Source organism: Molothrus aeneus, chromosome 1 (assembly GCF_037042795.1).
Source record: "Molothrus aeneus isolate 106 chromosome 1, BPBGC_Maene_1.0, whole genome shotgun sequence".
In the NCBI taxonomy this organism is placed as follows: Eukaryota; Metazoa; Chordata; class Aves; order Passeriformes; family Icteridae; genus Molothrus; species Molothrus aeneus.
The window spans coordinates 111,495,689-111,513,471 of NC_089646.1; the positions used below are offsets into that span (position 1 = coordinate 111,495,689).

At 39.6% G+C, this 17,783-nt stretch overlaps 1 protein-coding gene across 1 annotated transcript; it reads right to left on the bottom strand.

Annotated features, from left to right (window-relative positions):
- Positions 1–13,750: 13,750 nt before the first annotated feature.
- Positions 13,751–17,292, bottom strand: SNAI2 (snail family transcriptional repressor 2). Its single transcript, XM_066546625.1, has 3 exons — positions 17,104–17,292; positions 15,992–16,537; positions 13,751–15,031 (listed from the first exon to the last, which is right to left on the bottom strand). The coding sequence occupies exons 1-3, from the start codon at positions 17,180–17,182 to the stop codon at positions 14,850–14,852; spliced, it is 807 nt and encodes a 268-aa protein (XP_066402722.1). The 5' UTR covers positions 17,183–17,292; the 3' UTR covers positions 13,751–14,849.
- Between the last annotated feature and the right edge of the window lie 491 nt (positions 17,293–17,783).

Consider the following 17,783-nt stretch of genomic DNA (forward strand, 5'->3'; position numbering starts at 1 on the left):
TGGGATGTCTTGCTGCTCTACTGAAACAGGCTTAAATAGATTGTGTACCAAATGATAATAAAAGATGAGTAGTGAATTTGCCTAATTTACCCAAATCAGGATTAGAAACTTAATTAATCTCTTTTAATGGTTTTTACCATAATCAGAAAGAAGACATGAGAATATATTTTTAATGATAGGAACCTGTATTTCAACGTCCAGCTGGCTGTCTATTTCCAATGCTTATTTAGTAATCTTGCCTAATACTATGATTTTTTCTGGGGCCTGAAGGATGGGATGACAAGAAGTAGGTCATGAGCCATAGAAGGAAAAAAAAAGTTTGTGGGATTTCCAATCTTCTCATGCATTTCTCCTGAAAGATTCTGTAAGATTTTATCATTTACTTCACGAAAATAAAATAGTATCTGTTGTAATTAAATACACTAAGAACATTCCAGGCAACCATGAAATAAATGTCTGTACAAAAGTAATTTTTTAAAAATGATATACTGTACAAATTATTGGGGTAAAATATGTCACACAGAAAAGATATTTTAGCCCTTAGGTATATTCATGAATATGCAGAAACAACCTCAGATGTGGAGAGTCTCAGCAATTTGTTGTAAACATGTGTCCTTGTGTATGGATTTTCATGTATGTACAGGTATAGATTGATAAAGATCTACTGAACTAAATGCTTCAGGGGAAAACCATTCAGGACTTTAATAAATTTCCCTTGGAAGACTTATTTCTGAGACTTCTTGAAGTCAGGTTGATCACATATGGGATAGCCCATCTCCTACACATCTCAGACAAATCTGCACTTAGTCCCCTCTGTAAATATCACTTATTAGGGACTTCACTACTATGACAATAAAAAGAATAAGAAATCTTTCCTTGCAAATTAAAACCTCCGTGAATAGCTGGCAAAGGAGAAAATACATGATTAGTCATTGCTGAAATGCCTCTTCATGTGAGGGGAAAGCACATGATTTCACATCCAGTCACACTGCTGCCACACACACCCATCAACTCTGTTGTACCTCAGTAGATTGAAAACAAGGCTAGAATTTATAAAGGTTCAGTAACTTGAATTAAGACCATAACTGAATTTGAAATTCCATGGCTGGAACAATAAATACATTTCATAAATCTGATCCAAAGGAATTTAATTTTTCCCTAGGGCTTTTTTGTTCACATGAAAGTATAATGCCCCCCCCCCCCCTTTCCTTTTTATTACTTTTTTTTTAACCATAGAATTGCAGACTTCTTGGTGATGGAAGGCGTATCTGGAGATTGTTTCATTGAGGCCCCCTGTTCAAGCATGGTCACCTAGAGGTTTCCCAGGACTCTATCCAGACAGGATTTTAATGTCTCCAAGGATGAACACTCCACAGCCTCTCTGAGCAACCTGTTCCAGTGCCAGTGTTGGATTCAAATTATATCCTTACAGATGCCTGCAATAAAAGGTAAGGAGGTATAAGACAATATTTACAGGTGTCTAGAAAGAAGTCATCCTCTTGGACCAATTCATGACCTACTGTGAGCATTTGTATCTGGTTAGTCCTGGGAACTTCCTGGATTAGACATCACCCATCTGGTCAAATCTGAATCAGTTTTTCCCCTTCATGTGGTCCAACCACTTCTGCAAGTTATCCAGGTGCAAAAAGGAAAAAAAAGGAGGTTGGACTCTGACGCATATGCATCAAACCAGGCACAGTCCAGGGAGATGGATTTAAACCTTTATTATACCTGATAGGAGGGTTTAAATTTGAACTTACAGATTGACCTCCTTGATGGCACCTTCCAAATTTGCTATTCAAGCCAGCATACACAAGGCTAGGTTTTAGGAGGACCAGCATTTAAGTGTGGTTTTCTTCCTGAAATCTTCTGAAACCCTGAACAGCTTTTGCTGTTAAGTCAATGCCTGCAATTCTCTTCAGGTCTGTTCTCCTGTGAGTTTTCCACATAAAACTTGCAGAATGACAGCTACCTGTGGAATGGAGTGGCCTGAAGGACAGGCCACAGGGACAGATGCAGATCTCCTACTTTCCTTTCTCTGAAACATGTAACACGTTGCAAACCACACCGTTTCCTGACTGCCTTTGGAAAATGCTTTCTTGACAGAAATGTTTTTGACCTTTGGCCTATAGAAAGTAGCTATAAAATAAAATTTGGGATACAATGGCTCCAACTATACTCTGAAGCAAATTCCCACGTTACAGTGGTTGTTGTCTACTACTGCAGGAGAGGAAAGCTACTGAAATGCACTTTGTTTTATATGCCCAAGGTTTCCTCTGTAGCAAAGTGAGATGGCTCACTAACATTTTGCCCTGACGCGCAGTGCGAGTGTAACCAGATGTGCACCTAGAGACTGGGACACTGGGGTACACAGGGAATGCATCCACCCTGTCCTGTGGCTAGAGCCTTTAGAATTGGCTTTCCTGTTAGCCATTACCCTCTGACCTTTCCAGCATTTTTCTGGCATGTTCTGCAGGCGCTGCTTAGTGGGGAGCCAGAAAAGAGAAGACTGTGGCTATTCACTGGAACCTGGTGCTTTGAAAACTCCAGCATAAAACTAGCTCGGCACTTGGCAGCTGAATACTGATTGTGTGCCTTATGGGGTGAGAGGTTATAATTCACAGCTCCTGGGCTGAGGTGTGGATGAAGGAGGATTGAATTTGTGATGATTATCCTTTGTATGTGTAAGAAGCGTTTTATCTCACAGAGTTATCTCTCTGAAAAGGTGGACAGGAGACCTGCATGGCTCAGATTCCCCTTTTTCAGAGCATCTGTAGAGAGGTAGAATTTTAATATTGGTCTTGATTTTCTAGAGAGTTTCATAGTGTTTAGAAAATGTAAAACTTCATAGTTTCATGTGAATTCTTGCTTCAGTATGGATTGGGAATAGGTCTGATGTGATGTTGTGAGTGCTCTGCACAGCTGTATTGCTCACACCTGGTGAGACCAGTGTTTCCTGAATGCATCAGATTTCCTGAGCACACATGATATATTAATGTACACAGGAAGATACCTGGCTCTTTACTTTGCTCTGCTGAGGCTTGCTGAACATATAGGAGAAATCCAACACCAAAACCTTAGCTGTGTCCCAACTTAATTTCATCTAGAAAAAGAGGATAATGCAGGTGCATGGTAAACCTACACAGGGACATTGTAGTCATGTGCTGCCATTAAAGAGTCAGGGAAAAGTCTGAGTAAAAACAAAAACTGCCAGTATTCCATAAGCATAAAGAAGATTTCTTGACTAATATGGCAACTATGTGCCAGCTACTGGCTTTGGAAGCCAGTCCACAGGCTGGTTCATCGAGCCATGCATTTTATGTGGCTCAGAAGCAGGAACTGAATGGAGGGGGGAAGTGGAAACAACATTTTTTTTCAGTGTTGAGAATCTCAGAAACCTTCCAAGGAAATGCTACTCCCAGTGAAAGTTTTCTGTTTTTACACATGTAATCCAGTATGCTGTTGCCTGCAACACTAAGATAAAAGATCACATTAAATGGTGAAGATCTTCACTATGGTATTCTCCCAAGCTTTCATTCCTTGCTTTGGTCAGGCAGAGAACAGGTTCCTCTGGTAATATTTGTCATGTCCTTGGGGACTGTCCCCATTGAAGCCTTTCTGAAGGAAGCAGTGCCAATATTTCTTTTTGAGAATTGTCTGCCATTGCAGTCTATTTTTCAGCTGCTTGAAGGTGACTACAAGTCTACTGGTTACACTTGATTGCTGTCAAAAGTCTTTTTTTTTCTGGGTAACTATGAGAATAAGAGATGCTTTGTAGGTTTATTTTCCATGAAAAGTAAGATTTTGGAATAGAGAGAATAGAAATGTGCCTCATATTAGTAATACTGCTCAAAAAATAAAGTATCATTTACAGTGTCATTTTAATTCTATCTCTGCTTATGTACAGAAAATGTTTTCATGTATATGTCTGTATATATGTACTCACATTTGTATGTATGCATGCACATATATGTCTAAAAGGACTTGTTTAACTTGAAAGAAATGGGAAATGTTACATAGCTGGAAAAGATTAAAACAGATGAGTCTAGGTGGACGAGACAACATATTGCACTGATAAGGATTTTTTGTTTTTAATTCAATCCTACCATAAAGTAATTTATTACCCATCTCTTGTTTTTCTAGAAAGGCCAGTGCAGCACCATTTGCTGTCTGATTGACAATGTAACTCTCTTTTTACAACTTGTAATTTAAAACAGGAGGGCTGCCATTCACATCAGTTAAGAAGTCTAAATTTTAGATTACCTTGAAAGGTTCATCTTTGGCATAATTTACTGGGAGGTTCAAATAGCTAAAACCAAATCAGCATAGTCCATGCAAATGTAGTGACATGCAAAATCTAAATCAGGAGTAATTAAAGAAAAGCATTTCACTTCAACTCTACATTTCCAAAAACTTATTAGTTTTCCCTTCAAAGAGCAGAAGAAATTGTCATTTTATATTCCTCAACTGCAACAGTTCAGACTCTGCAAGCCTGGCTTGTCACCTGATCACACATCGAAATCTGCAGCTAATCAGTACTGGTCCAGCCAGGAAAGGTCAGAGCAATCCTGCTGAACTATTACTGAGGTGTTACAAGACATGGACATTATTCATCCTCACTAAAACCAGGCAAGGAATAAATAAAATGAAAGCAAAAGGATTAACTCTTGTATATTTGCTGTAATATTACGATGAGACGATCTGTTTCCAGCCCTTCTTCTGCCATTAAATGAACATTTTCCGACCCTAATTCCTATCACAAGCCACATCAAAATCCTACCACTTAAGCATTAATGTCTGGGCTATACTTTAGGCCAAATCCTGGGAGAAAGTTGTGTAAGCTGTACTGTCCTTAGGTTCAGATCAGATCTGTGTCGAAAACTTTTTCCAAGACTGTAGCACTGATGTTTTCATGCTTTCTTCTCTCTCTTTTTCCTTTTTTTCTCCAACACTTCTGTACTGACAAAAGCTGAAGTCTAGTGGTGTGATATTAGCTTGCAAGTTGCTCTTGTGCTCGGGCAACCAGGAGAAGCACTGCTGAGCACTTTATCATTTTGAGTTGTGGATATGCTGGTGCAGGTTTGCTGCACAGTTACATCAGCAAAATCTCCTGGAGAGAAGGATTGTTTTTGGATACTTCACTGAAATACTGGCCTGCTTTTTTTCCCAGCTGCACGAGATCAGACCGTGATGGCTCCTGGAAATGTGTTAGGCACCACTAAGAGAGATTTAAAGGGCATGAGAATAAGGCTAAAGGACAAGAGTGGCTCTGTTTCAAGGGAGGAGAGAGTCCTGCTCCTAGAGAGTTTGACTTGGCCATAACCTGACAGTGAAGGAGCAACACAAATGCATGGTTTGACTTTACATGGTACCCATTCAAAATATGTCTTCCTTCTTTCAAAATGAGGGACTGCATGGATAATGTACTTAAGTGTTCATCTCTGTAGGTAATATACATTGCAATTTTAGTTCTGGGCTCCTAAGAAATGTACAATGCCAGATTCTAAGATCTTTCTCAGACAAAAAATCTCTTATGTTTAGGAACAAAGCAATGTGAGTAAGAGAAGATTATCCGAACTGGAAGTCCTTAAAACTGTTTCTGGTTTAAAGGGGGGACAAGAATGACTCATATGATGGCAACATATTTGTGTTTTCACAAATGCTGCAGAACAGATCCTTCCTCTCCATCCGTGACCTAAGAAGCAAGCAGGCATTTACTTTAAGAACTATAACACTCCTTCTCACAGTGTCAAAGCAGTAAGCATTGTACATGCAGCAGTTCCCAACTTAAACATATCAGCTTAAAGGGCAAAGGGAAGAGCCATTATTTCAGGTTGTCTTCCAGAGGTCTCTTGTGAAATTTTTACTTTTTATTTTAAACAGAGAGATAGAAACAAGGTGGAAAGGCATTTACCAAAGTGTCATGATCTAACCCCAGGCAGCAACTAAGTACCACACCAACTGTTTTCTCATTTCCCTGCAAGCCTGGTGGGATGGGGAAGAGAATCAGAAAAAGGTAGTACTCTTGGTGGGGCAAGAACAGTTTGATAATTCAAACAGAGTAAAAACATGGTAAAAAGTAAAGAGAGAAAGATAGAGAGAGGAATAAAACACAAGAGAAATAAGTGACACAAGATAAAATTGTTCACCACCTGCTGACCAATGTCCAGCCAGTTCCTGAGCCGTGATTGTCACTTCCCAGCCAATGCCCCCATTTATATACTGGGAATGCTGTTCTGTGGTAAGGAATATTCCTTTGGCCAGCTCAGGTAACTTGTCCTGGCTGTGCTCCCTCCTGTCTTTTTGTGCAGCTGCTTGCTGGCAGAGCATGGGAGGCTGAAAAATCCTTGATATAAAGTAAGCACTACTTAGCAACAACAACAGTCTGTTATCAACATTATTCTCATAACAGATCCAAAACAGAGCACTTTAACAACTACTAAGAAGGAAATTAATTATCTCCCAGCTGAAACCAGGACACAAAGATGAATAGAAAAAAAGTTTCTCAAACATGCAGGAACTCTGATTTAATATCATGTCTGCAAGTTATCTGAAAAATGGTGAGGAATTATACTTTCAAAAATCACTTATACTTGGCCTAAATAGTATGTAACGCAAAGACCAAGGAGAAAAATGTTAAAAAGGCTGTAAATTTACCACAGAAACTCAAATTGCAACCTCATCATTGCTAGCACAGTGACATAAAAGCTGTAGCATTGCAGGGAAAGGCAAGAATTCATCACAGAAAATTCTAATTCTTCTTTAGCCTGGGCAACTGTAGAGGAAGAAAAAAGGGATTTACCTGAAGAAAGTATCCATAGGGCTCTATGGATAGGTCAGTTTATTAGAAAGAACAAGATACCTAGGCTTGGAAACTTCTGGCTATGCTCCCCTCTTAGCACTATATAGCAAAACAAATACATCTGATGCAGTACATGGGATTAAACTGCAGCAAGGGATTATTCCATTTCTGTCAGCAAATGTCCAGGTAGATTCAAAACCTTTTGACATGGTCAAATGCAAAGTTCAAGGTGAAAAAACCACTGTTTGGGACAATCCCAAGATGTCTTGTGCATAGAGTTGCTTCCACCAGAATGGCACACATAGACATAAAAATTGAACGACCTTTCTATCATGATTGTCAAAATAACTCAGTTTCCTTCAGGGATCTATGCCATTTTGGTAAAAAGGAAGTATACTCATTTTTTTTTAAACTGGAAAAGAATCATATACTTGAGACACCTGCTTCTAAAAGCTGAAAAACAATGGAATTTTTGTTTTTGGTTAAAAGTTTTAGGCTAACTTGAAAACTAACCAGCATTTTAGCAGGACTGTTTCATAAAATATTTCCCCAACTTTAATTTTGCATATTTAATTTTACTTGCTTTTATATAGATGCAAAAATATATATAGTTTATCAAGATTTTGGTTGTTCCTGTTCTCGGTAATTTCCACATGTGCAATTAAAAAAAAAAAAATCTACTACAGCCTTAGTTCTGACTATATTTTGTGGCAATAAGAGCAATGATGAGATATACCTGAGTTATCAGATGAGTCTCAAGTCAAAATTTCTTCTCAAAGCTAAGCCATGCTGAATTTTTGAGTTTTTCCTGCTACAGAAGACTGACCTGGAAGATTATTTGTAATTGATATTTAATGCTTTTAAATATCTACTAACTACCACGTTCTCCTATTAATTGAAGGCTGACATCCCAACAGTCCCTGGGACCTTTTTTGTCTTATCTTTATTCCCAGAACTCCTGTTGTCCTGCCAGTGTGACAAGCTGGAGTATTTGTCTGTGGAACGACAAAGCATTTGGTTCAAATATTCAGGGCCAGCTCTCAGTCATCTCCTGTGACCACCAGACTACACCCATGACTTTCAAACCTCTTAGAAAAGGTCCCTGGAAAATGAAATTATTGCAACTATTTTTTTTTCTGCCAATAGTTGGAAAAGTGGGGACAGAGAAGAGGGGGTGGAACAATTTCTTGAAACTATGTAGAAGCAGAAAGCCATTTTCAAAATAAAAAATGATTTTTCTGTCATTAAGTGAGAGCTGTCAAAAAATCCTGACAGTTTTTGAGTGTTGGCCTTGCCCAGTCAGAACTAGTTAAGATCTGGGCTGAGATGCCAAGCTGTTTTAAAAACACCACGAAATGTCCATCACGAGTCACAGGATTATTTTTTCAATTTCCTTAGGACATAGCAACCTGGCCTGGTTTCATGTATTACAGATGAATAGTGAATACTTTGCTATAAATCTTGGTGAACCGTCTTGCAAAATATCTTTTTATAATGCTTAAAAATGTAAAAAATTAATGACTTAATGCCAAATACAATGAAGCTTTAACTGAGATGGGGGGATTTTTATTAGTCTTTTATGCATAATATTATTACTTTGAGTTGCTGATTGTTTTTCATTCAATTTTTACTGAAGTTACTTAATAACTGTCACTTTTCATTCTTCTAACTCTTTATTCATTGTCAGCTCTGGATGATCTGCCAGCCCACATGAGAGGGCAGGTTACATTCAAAAGAATTTTCTTTGGTTTAGGGACATGTGCAAAATCTGAGCTAATTGCAGTGCAACTTTATACTTTAAATGCTTTTTATTAGCGACTTAGCAGATGTCTGATGGTACTCAGATGTTCAGAGCTTGTACTGGGAGCCCACTGGACTAAGTGAGAAGTGGGCACTTCTCTGAGAGGGATCTGTGAGACTAAGCTGCTGCATTCCCAGGTCTTGCTTTTGGAAAGGTGTGGAGAGGTGATGGTCAGGAGCTGCTGCCATTTGATGGCTCAGCACGGAACATTTGTTTTTCATTCCCATGCCTAGGGCTGTGCAGAAGCCACAGAAATGCCCACATCTCCCGAGCATTAAAAGATCCATGATCCCCTGACTCTGACTCCCTGTTCGACGCATCTGGAAAGGAGATGATTCCTGTGCAAGGCAGAGAAAGCAGTTATGGAACAGGCTAAAACATGAGAGGTAAGGAGAATGCAGGGGCTTTGCAAAGGGAAGACTGGCTTTCTGTAGTCCCCCTTGGTTTTGCAAAAGGCTTTGTTTTATAGGATAGGTAAAATAAACTTCTAGGAAGCTATTCTGATCCAGAACATGTGGCATTCTCAGTCATTCCTATGCCAAGTGGAGGGACAAACAGCTTGAAGAACTTCTTAGACTTTGTCCTGCCAGACAGCACCCTTATGTTTGCATTTAAATCCACTTTTTCAATTGAGGGGTACTCTAGCAACAGAATGAGGCACCTCTCTGAGGGATTTTCTGAAGTAGATTCCCCAAGCCAGGACTGAAGTGAAAGGATTTGTGTGTTTGAATGTGCAGCTCTATGTCTATTTGTGTGAAAAAAGGTGTGAATATCAGCCTGTACCTCCACTGCTTTTCCAAGTTTACAGAGTGAAGGCTACTAAAAATATTGGAAATGTGAATTTGAGCTGGTATTCATGTGATTCCTGTTTTCCATGTCTTCGTTTGAAAAAAAAAAATTAAAAATTTGATTGTATAACTGAAAGATATAAAAGGTCTTTTATTCCTTCTTAGCAAGGGCTGCCTGTGACCTTTATCCTTGCAGTTACTTAGTGTATGCACTGGACGGTAGAAGAAAGAGGTACACAAACAAGGGATGGGAATATTTGATACCCAGGTAAAAGGGATAGAGGTGACAGATATAACAGAAGGCAACTGTTGCATAACTTTTGTCTTGCAGAGATGTGGGGAGAACAAAAGAAGGAGGACCATGAATGAACACTTATTTATGTTTTTGTACCCAAAATGATGAGCGCATCAGAAAAAGAAAAAAAAAAACATTGCTTTGAATGGCATTCCTGAAGTATTGGAAAAGTAAGTGAAGAGGATCAGGGTGACCAAACTGACAAACATAAGAACAGCACCATTATGCACTTGTTAATTATTATTTTTTTTTTATCTCTAGTCTGGTTTGGCCGAGGCACCCTTATGCTGCGGTCTGCAATTCTTGCTGTCCCTGGAAAACACAGCCCCACACTCCACAACCTTCAAGGTTCCTGAGGACTTTGTATGTGTTTAAAATGAATGAAAGATTTTGGGAAAAAGCAACAGAGAATGCAAACATTGTATTTGTTTCTTTTCTACTGCTTTGGCTATTCCTACAAGTTTTATGCATCCTGTCAGCCTCCCACGAGAAACTGAATGGTATTTCCACCTCCACTCAGCACTGGTGCAGCCCATCTGCAGCACTAGGTCCAGTTCTGGGCTCACCAGTGCAAGGCTGACATGAGAATACCAGAGTCCAGGGAAGGATGACAGAGGGAATTAAGAGATTGGAGCACCTCTCATATTGGAGTCACTGAGACAGCTTGAAAAGAAAAAAGCTCAAGTAGGATCTTATTAATGTGTATAAATTTCTCATGTGAGGGAGTGAAGACTACAGTCAGACTCTTAATGCTGCCCAGTGACAGGACAAGAGGCAGTGCACACCATCTGTAGTACAGAAAATTCCATTTAAATGAAAGAAAAATCCCTTTGGTACTGTAAGTGTGACTGAACACTGGCACAGGTTGCCTGGAGAGGTCATGGAGTCTCCATTCTTTGAGATATCAAAGCCCCATCTGAACACAGTCCTGGGTAATCTGCTCTCCTGACCCTGCTTTGAACAGGGGGCTGGGGCTAGTCAATATGCAAAGGTGATTTCCCACCTCAATCATTCCATCATCCATGATTCACTTGAAAAATCTGTTTTTATTTCTTGCAGTTATCATTTGGTACTACAATATATTCAGGTTGGAGTGCACTTCTCACCTTCTACTCCTCATATTTCTGTGAACCAGAGTTATAATTCGTATAATCAAACTTTTAGACCACCTACTTTAAAGAGACAAACCCCAACACTTGGAACAGCTAGTAAAACCCATTATTTCCAAAGCAACAATACTCATAACTGAAAATGTCTTATTCAAAAATAAAAATAAGTTTTCAAATTAAATATTGATTTATTTTGTGACAGGGGAAATCAGCTGTGGCAGAAGACATCAGAATTAAATTACCAGGTTTCCCATTGTTTTCTTTTTACTTGAAATTATGGACTCTTTACAGTGTTTCATTTTTATATGATTTTATGGGGCTTACAGTAATAGGCCCTGAGTTTGCTCAATGACAACAGGAACCATAATAATCCAAATAATAGAGAGAAATACAGAAGAAAGATTTAATGGTGCCTTAATCTGAGAGGCACTTCTTTTAACCCTTTGGGGAGTGTATAACATGCTTTTCCTAACTCTGCATTACATGGGAGGATAATTGCAGTGCTTTGAGCCTAAAAGTGTACTTTGTTCTTCTTCATTTAATGCACATCTCCCTTCATTCTGCAGCCTCTGAAGTGAAAAGCATGCCCAAACAGAAGCAAGGGAAGAAACACATGGAAACCAAAATGAATCAATTATTGCCTTCAGCCTTGAGAAATTAATATATTTAACTTGTAACTTCACAAGTGCTGAGGTGGTTTCACTTTTCTCTGAACACTGAAAGAACATTGAAAGCAGGTTGATAGAACATCGTAAAGGAAGGACCTGGAGCACATATTGTTCAAAAATTAAAAAAAAGTGACAAATTTCAGAAAAGAGGCAGTCAAGATATTCTGAGTACAGGGACCATGTTTTCCTAAGAAAGATTTAAAAAATTTAAAAGATTATTTGGATGTAGAACAAGAGATGTGTTGTGAAAAGTGTTGCAATGGCCAAAGAGATTCCATTTGCAGGTTGACCTTGGAGGGAGCTTCTCCATTGTGTGTTGAGAAAGTCATAGGAGTCATCAACCAGAAGCTCAGAACAGAATTCAATTTACACTGATAAATAGCTTGTGCAGGTGCAGAAGGGCATTTCTAAGGTAATGAGGTAAAACTATTAATGGAATATGTTTTAGAGAAAGTCTTGACAGGGAATAGAAAGCAGTCACACAGGAAAAGCAGAGAAATTTAGCTGCTTGGGAGGTTTATGCTGCAACTGGACAGAGAGCTGGGATCTGTGATAGTGTTCTGTTTCAATTACAAAGATGAGCCAAAAGAGCTTCTAGCCTTTCCCATCTTTGTGTTTTATGACTACAGGTGTTACAGGCATGCAAAGTAGCATATCTTAATTGTCATCTCCAAATCAGACCAGTTCCACTTGTGTTTGGTTTAGCATACTGTATTTTGATGAAGTTTTCATCTGATTTCCCTTGAGGACAGCAGTAGCATTTACACTCACTCCAGAAGTCAAGCTCTTATACTGTTTAATTTACTATGGGCGGAGAGAATTTAAAGTGTGAATTAAAACAATGGAAACATCTTTGTGGCACAGCACAGGAGAGCAAACCTAGAACAGTACAAATAGCTGTTGACTGCCAGGGCTTTACTCATACTTCAGTAAACTTTGCTCTGGGAAGAAGGAGCTGCACAAAAAGCTGCTGGAGCCTACAAACTTCAAAGCGAATGACATGGAAGTGCAAATCAATAGAGAAACCACATGAAACTTTTCAAGGGTATTTGATGCCTTCATGCGTTCATTTTGAAATGTTACCTCACAAATTCCCACTAACCCTATCTTTCTTGAACTCACCAGCTATTTCCTGAGGAAAAAAAAAAAAAAAAAACCAAAAAAACCCTAGCAGCTCCTAGGGAATCATTATTTTAATGCTTGGAGAATATGAAAGCTTCACTTGAGCTTCATTTTTCAGTATCATGCTTTCTGTGGAGAAAAGGTGCAAAACTTCCCCCTATTGCCTGCATTATTCCAGTGCAGTCCTGCTGAATCCCTCCTCCAGAACTGGGCTGGAGGAGACAGGAGGCATATATGAACTATTAAATTATTTTGCTGAAACATACATTTTTTTCAAGAAATGTTCACCTTGCATTTACACATCAGTGACATTCTTGGTAAATTGTTGGAATTTTATTTTTGCTATTACTTGTTCTGGTTGGTACCCTAGTGTAGACATGAGGGTCTTCAGACTGGATGCCAGCTGGTGCTTGTCTGTTCTCTAGTTTTGTACTTTGCTAAAAGTTGAAAATGGGGTTGTTTCACACCAGTCAGCAATGATGAGATGTGATTTGTTGAAGTTGTAATACTTTCATGTAGTTCAGATCTTGGAGTACTTAGTCAAATCACCTGAAGGAAAAAGATTTCTACTTATTACGGAATAATTTCTTTCCTCTGATATATTAGCTGATATAAACTTGTGATGCATTCTCTTGACAGTTCTGATATGTAATACATTTTAATAAAATCTCTTTAATCATCTTGAAATTGCCAAATATATTATACTGTCACTTGACTACTACTTTAAAAGAGCATCATGCAAAGAGTGTTGAACTCCTGTAAGGCTCCACTGACTTTAATGAATTTTGGATCAGGCCTGTATTCCCTGATGTGAAAGTCTCAGGGAAAGTACTACAAGGCCTCTCTAATAGCACCCTTTCCTCTGTTGAAATGCAAGAAAAATGCATTGCTCTTAAATGTTTTTGATAAAATATATTTCACAATGTTGTCAAGTGTAAGTAGAAGAAAAGTAAGTGTTTTAGAGCATTGATTAGAGAAATGCACTGTAAGGTTTAAAGTATTTTAAAATGCGATATATATATTCCTTTCTAATGTTTAGAACTTGTGGAGTCAGTCTTCACATCTGAAATTCACTTTAATCTTCGTTTGGTCATGTAGAGACATTCACATTTTTCTGTGCTCCAAAGTGTGTACACAGTTGTTTAATCAGAACAAACAACAGAAATCTTACTTAAAAATGTTTATTGTAAAAAAGTGGCTAGAAAACAACATCAATTTCACTTCACACTTTCTTCAAGTTATCTATAGATGCTGCTATGGGCAACAATTTGCTTTCATTCATAACACATTCAATCATATAAAAATAAAAATATTTACATTATGTCAACATATTTTACAAAATCATCAATAAAAAGGCACTTGGAGGGGTAATGCTGAAAATATTGCATTTCCTTTGTGCATTAAAAAAAAATAATCGTAAAACTCCCGTGGATCCCCTCTCTTGCACTTATTCCCGTTTTTAAAAAACAAAAATGAAGTTTAGAGGAACTATTTCATATTAAAGTATGGTCAAGCATGCACCAGGAATGTTTGAAGCTACAGTATTACCTTTTTTAATTTATTTATTTTTAAGGCACATGCAGTTAATTTGTGGCTTTTAATTTTTTCGTACATTCTCTTATACTTTCTTCCCTCTTTTAGTTATGCAGTTTTAAAGCATTTCAGGTCATTAATGAAGGCCTTGGCTCCTAATAAAATAAAAAAACACAGCAATGAATAATATTAAACATTTACTAAGTAAACTTGGAATACTTTTTAAGGCACCTGAGATAAATGGTGTCTAGCGAAATTCACTTGGGTAGTATTTTCATTAAAATTTCCACTTAAAATACTGTTTCTTTGGTTGAAATGGCTTGGCAGGAATGTAATGTTAACTTTGAAGCCTTTTCTAAGCAAGAAAAGACGACCTACATTTGGCTCCATCTATAAAGAAAGCTGATAATGCTTCTTCCTTTAGATCTACTTGAAATGTCATGCATGGCGTCTTTCCCCCTATTTCAGAATTCACACTTAAGAATGCAAATGTATGGCAGAACAGAAACTACTTAAAGCTCATTTCTACTGACATTCTAAGTTCTTCCACTTGTTTATTTGTTTGCTTGTTTGGTGGTGTGTTGGTTTGTTGGTTTGGTTTCTTTGTTTTTTGGTTTGCTTTTTTATTTTTGGCTGAAAAGTAGACGAGAAAACGCCTTTGGATTTCCACTTATCATTTAGAACAGAAGTTGAGAAATGCATCAAGTCCAGGTAAACATTGACTGCATGACTCAGTGTGCTACACAGCAGCCAGATTCCTCATGTTTGTGCAGAAGAGACATTCTGGAGAAAGTTTTGGAGCAATTTTTGCACTGGTATTTCTTCACATCTGAGTGGGTCTGCAGATGAGCCCTCAGATTGGATCTGTCTGCAAAAGCCCTGTTGCAGTGAGGACAGGAAAATGGCTTCTCTCCTACAAAGGAAACATCAAGAGAAAATAGGATAAATCTTAAAAAAAATAGAAAAAAAAGGTACATGTTTGGGACAGGTAAAACCAGCTTTTATGCTAAGAAAAAAAAGAACAAACAGAAATGACTTGTTATAAGAAAAAAAATGTCTAGTAATAAGTTAATCAGGCCACAGATACAGCAGCTTTCAGCACTGCTGGCTCTTTTGCAGAACTCCAGTCTATTGAGAATATCTTGCAAAGTGCAGCCTCTGAAAACAAGCTGCTGACACTGTCTGCATCTACAGGTGCATGCAATACCTTTACACTGGGCTCAATCCAAAATTTTCAAACATTTTCATAGAACATTTTCTGCTTAGACTCTGTGAATTACTGAGGAACCAGGGCTTTGTCTGAAAAGCAGCAAACAGCTGTAGAGACATTACATTGTACCCAGTGTTATACTCAAGACCCATTTTTGCCTCAATAGAAAAAACCCAACCACATTGTTGATGATGGTTTCTAACTTGAGGTAGTGCATGCAAAACTTGCCACCTGCTTAAGGAGTCAGAAAGCAGCCCCTCATGCATTGCCTGTTTTTTGCTGCCTGATTTCAGAGTCAGCTGGAGCCTTCTCAAAGTTAGCAATTTCCAAAGCCTGAAAGTTAACATAAAATCCTTAAATCAAAAGCTTCAGCTAGTGGAAATTGTCTAAACCATCCTAAAATTATCAAGGAAGCAATGCTGATTTATGCCAGTATCTGGCCTGCAGTTATGGCACCATGCTAAACCCCCCCCACTCCCACCTTCCCCCTCTCCCTGCAAGAAGGAGAATTTAGCCTTTTAATGATTCATTTGAAATTCTGGGGATGCATTTCAAGATTAGTTGAGAAACCATGCTGGTTTTATCACCTGTGGAGAAAAATACCAAAAAAGGCATCCCGATGTTATAGCAACAAGAAACTGCAAATGTAACGCTTGCTCTTACCAGTGTGAGTTCTAATGTGTCCTTGAAGTAGCCAGGGTCTAGAGAAAGCCTTGCCGCAGATCTTGCAGACACAAGGTAGCGTGTGGGTCCTGATGTGCATCTTAAGCGCTCCCAGGCTGACATACTCCTTGTCACAGTACTTGCAGCTGAAGGATTTCCTAGACTGGGCATCACAGTGCAGCTGCTTGTGTTTGGCCAGCCCAGAGAAAGTCGAATAGGTCTTGTTGCACAAACTGCACTGGAACTTTTCGGCTTCGATTGCATGAGGGTCTGAAAGCTTTGACTGGATTCTCTCCTCTTCATCGCTGATGGGGCTTTCTGAACCACTGTGATCTTTGGAGGAGGTGTCAGAAGGTGGAGGTGGGCTGACTCTTCCCAAAGATGAGGGGTATCCAGAGAGCGGAGAGAGGTCATTGGGTAGTGGAGACGGTAGCAGCCCAGTTGTAGTCCACACAGTAATGGGGTTGTAAGCTACTGAGCTCAGGATCTCTGGCTGTGGGATGATAGGGACTGGATAGCTTTCGTACAGGTATGGGGATATAATCACTGGAGAGAGAAGAACATTTTAAGGTAAGAGAACCAAAGTGTATTTCAAAAAGCAGGAAAATTAACAGTTTGAGGATTAAAAGCTGCACAAATGAAACACTCAGAAGGGTAATCTGAATATAAGGGGGATTCAGGAAATACTGTTTCATACATATATTCTGACGGGTAGAGACAGTGCCCTTGAACAGGCAAGTTGCAGCTGGAGAGTCCCTCCAAGGCAGCATGCTGCTTCGAAATCTGTGCAGCCTGACACAATGAAGCAGTGAAACTTCCTGAAGTATTTGAATAAAAGTTTCAATTCCACCACCAACAGAGAGAGAACAGGAAAACTCCAAATGCTTTCTAAGCAACTTGAGTTCAAGTGGACGAGCAAACTTTCACGATTCATCTTGGTCAGCACTGACATATCTCTCAAAACTCCCTCCTTGTAAGCGGGAGAAAATAGAGCAAGCAATGAGCTAACCCGTCCCCTGCAGCCTGCAGAGCAATCCCACCCTCCTCAGCACTGCCACGCCACGGCCGCAGCCTCAGAAGCGGCGCGGCGGCACCCGATTCCGTTCTGTTACCTGTGTGAGTGTCCAGCTCGCTGTAGTTCGGCTTCTTGGATGAATTGAAATGCTTCTTGACCAGGAAGGAACGTGGCATTTTGAATGCAGGCTTTGTGCTTCTCGCAGACTCTGTGTCCTTGCGGGGGCTGTGGCGGTCCCGGGCGGCGCAGCGCAGGCACACGCGGGGTCACTGCGGGCGCATCGGTCCCGCTCCTGCTCCTGGTCCTGGTCCTGGTCCCGCTCCTGGTCCCTACGGCGCTGCCGGCCCCGCGCAGCCCATCCACTCCCGCTTGTGCAGCGGCACTGCCGAGGCGCCTTGAAAAGTGCTGTAAATACCCACGAGTCAGGTGCAGGGGGGAAGGGTTTTCCGCTCCTCCAATCGCTTCGGGATGTTCTCAAGCACTTTTCCAAAGAGGCTGTTTTTCTGGGAGGGCTCTGGGGCTGCTGGCTCAGGGATCCAATCCCACTCGGAGGGCTTGGTTCAGGTTTCAGCTCCTCCCGCTGGAGACAGCTGTGAACGGGGGAGAGAGCTCTAGCAGAGCGCGTTACCCTGCTCCGAAGTGGGGGGATGTGGCTCTGTAGAACTGCAGTCTACAAAAATGTATTGCTCAAAATTCTTGAAAATAAAGGTCAGTTTACTGATTCAGCTGAAATATATATATTTTTTTCCTTTCTGACAGAGACCTGGATAAGTAATA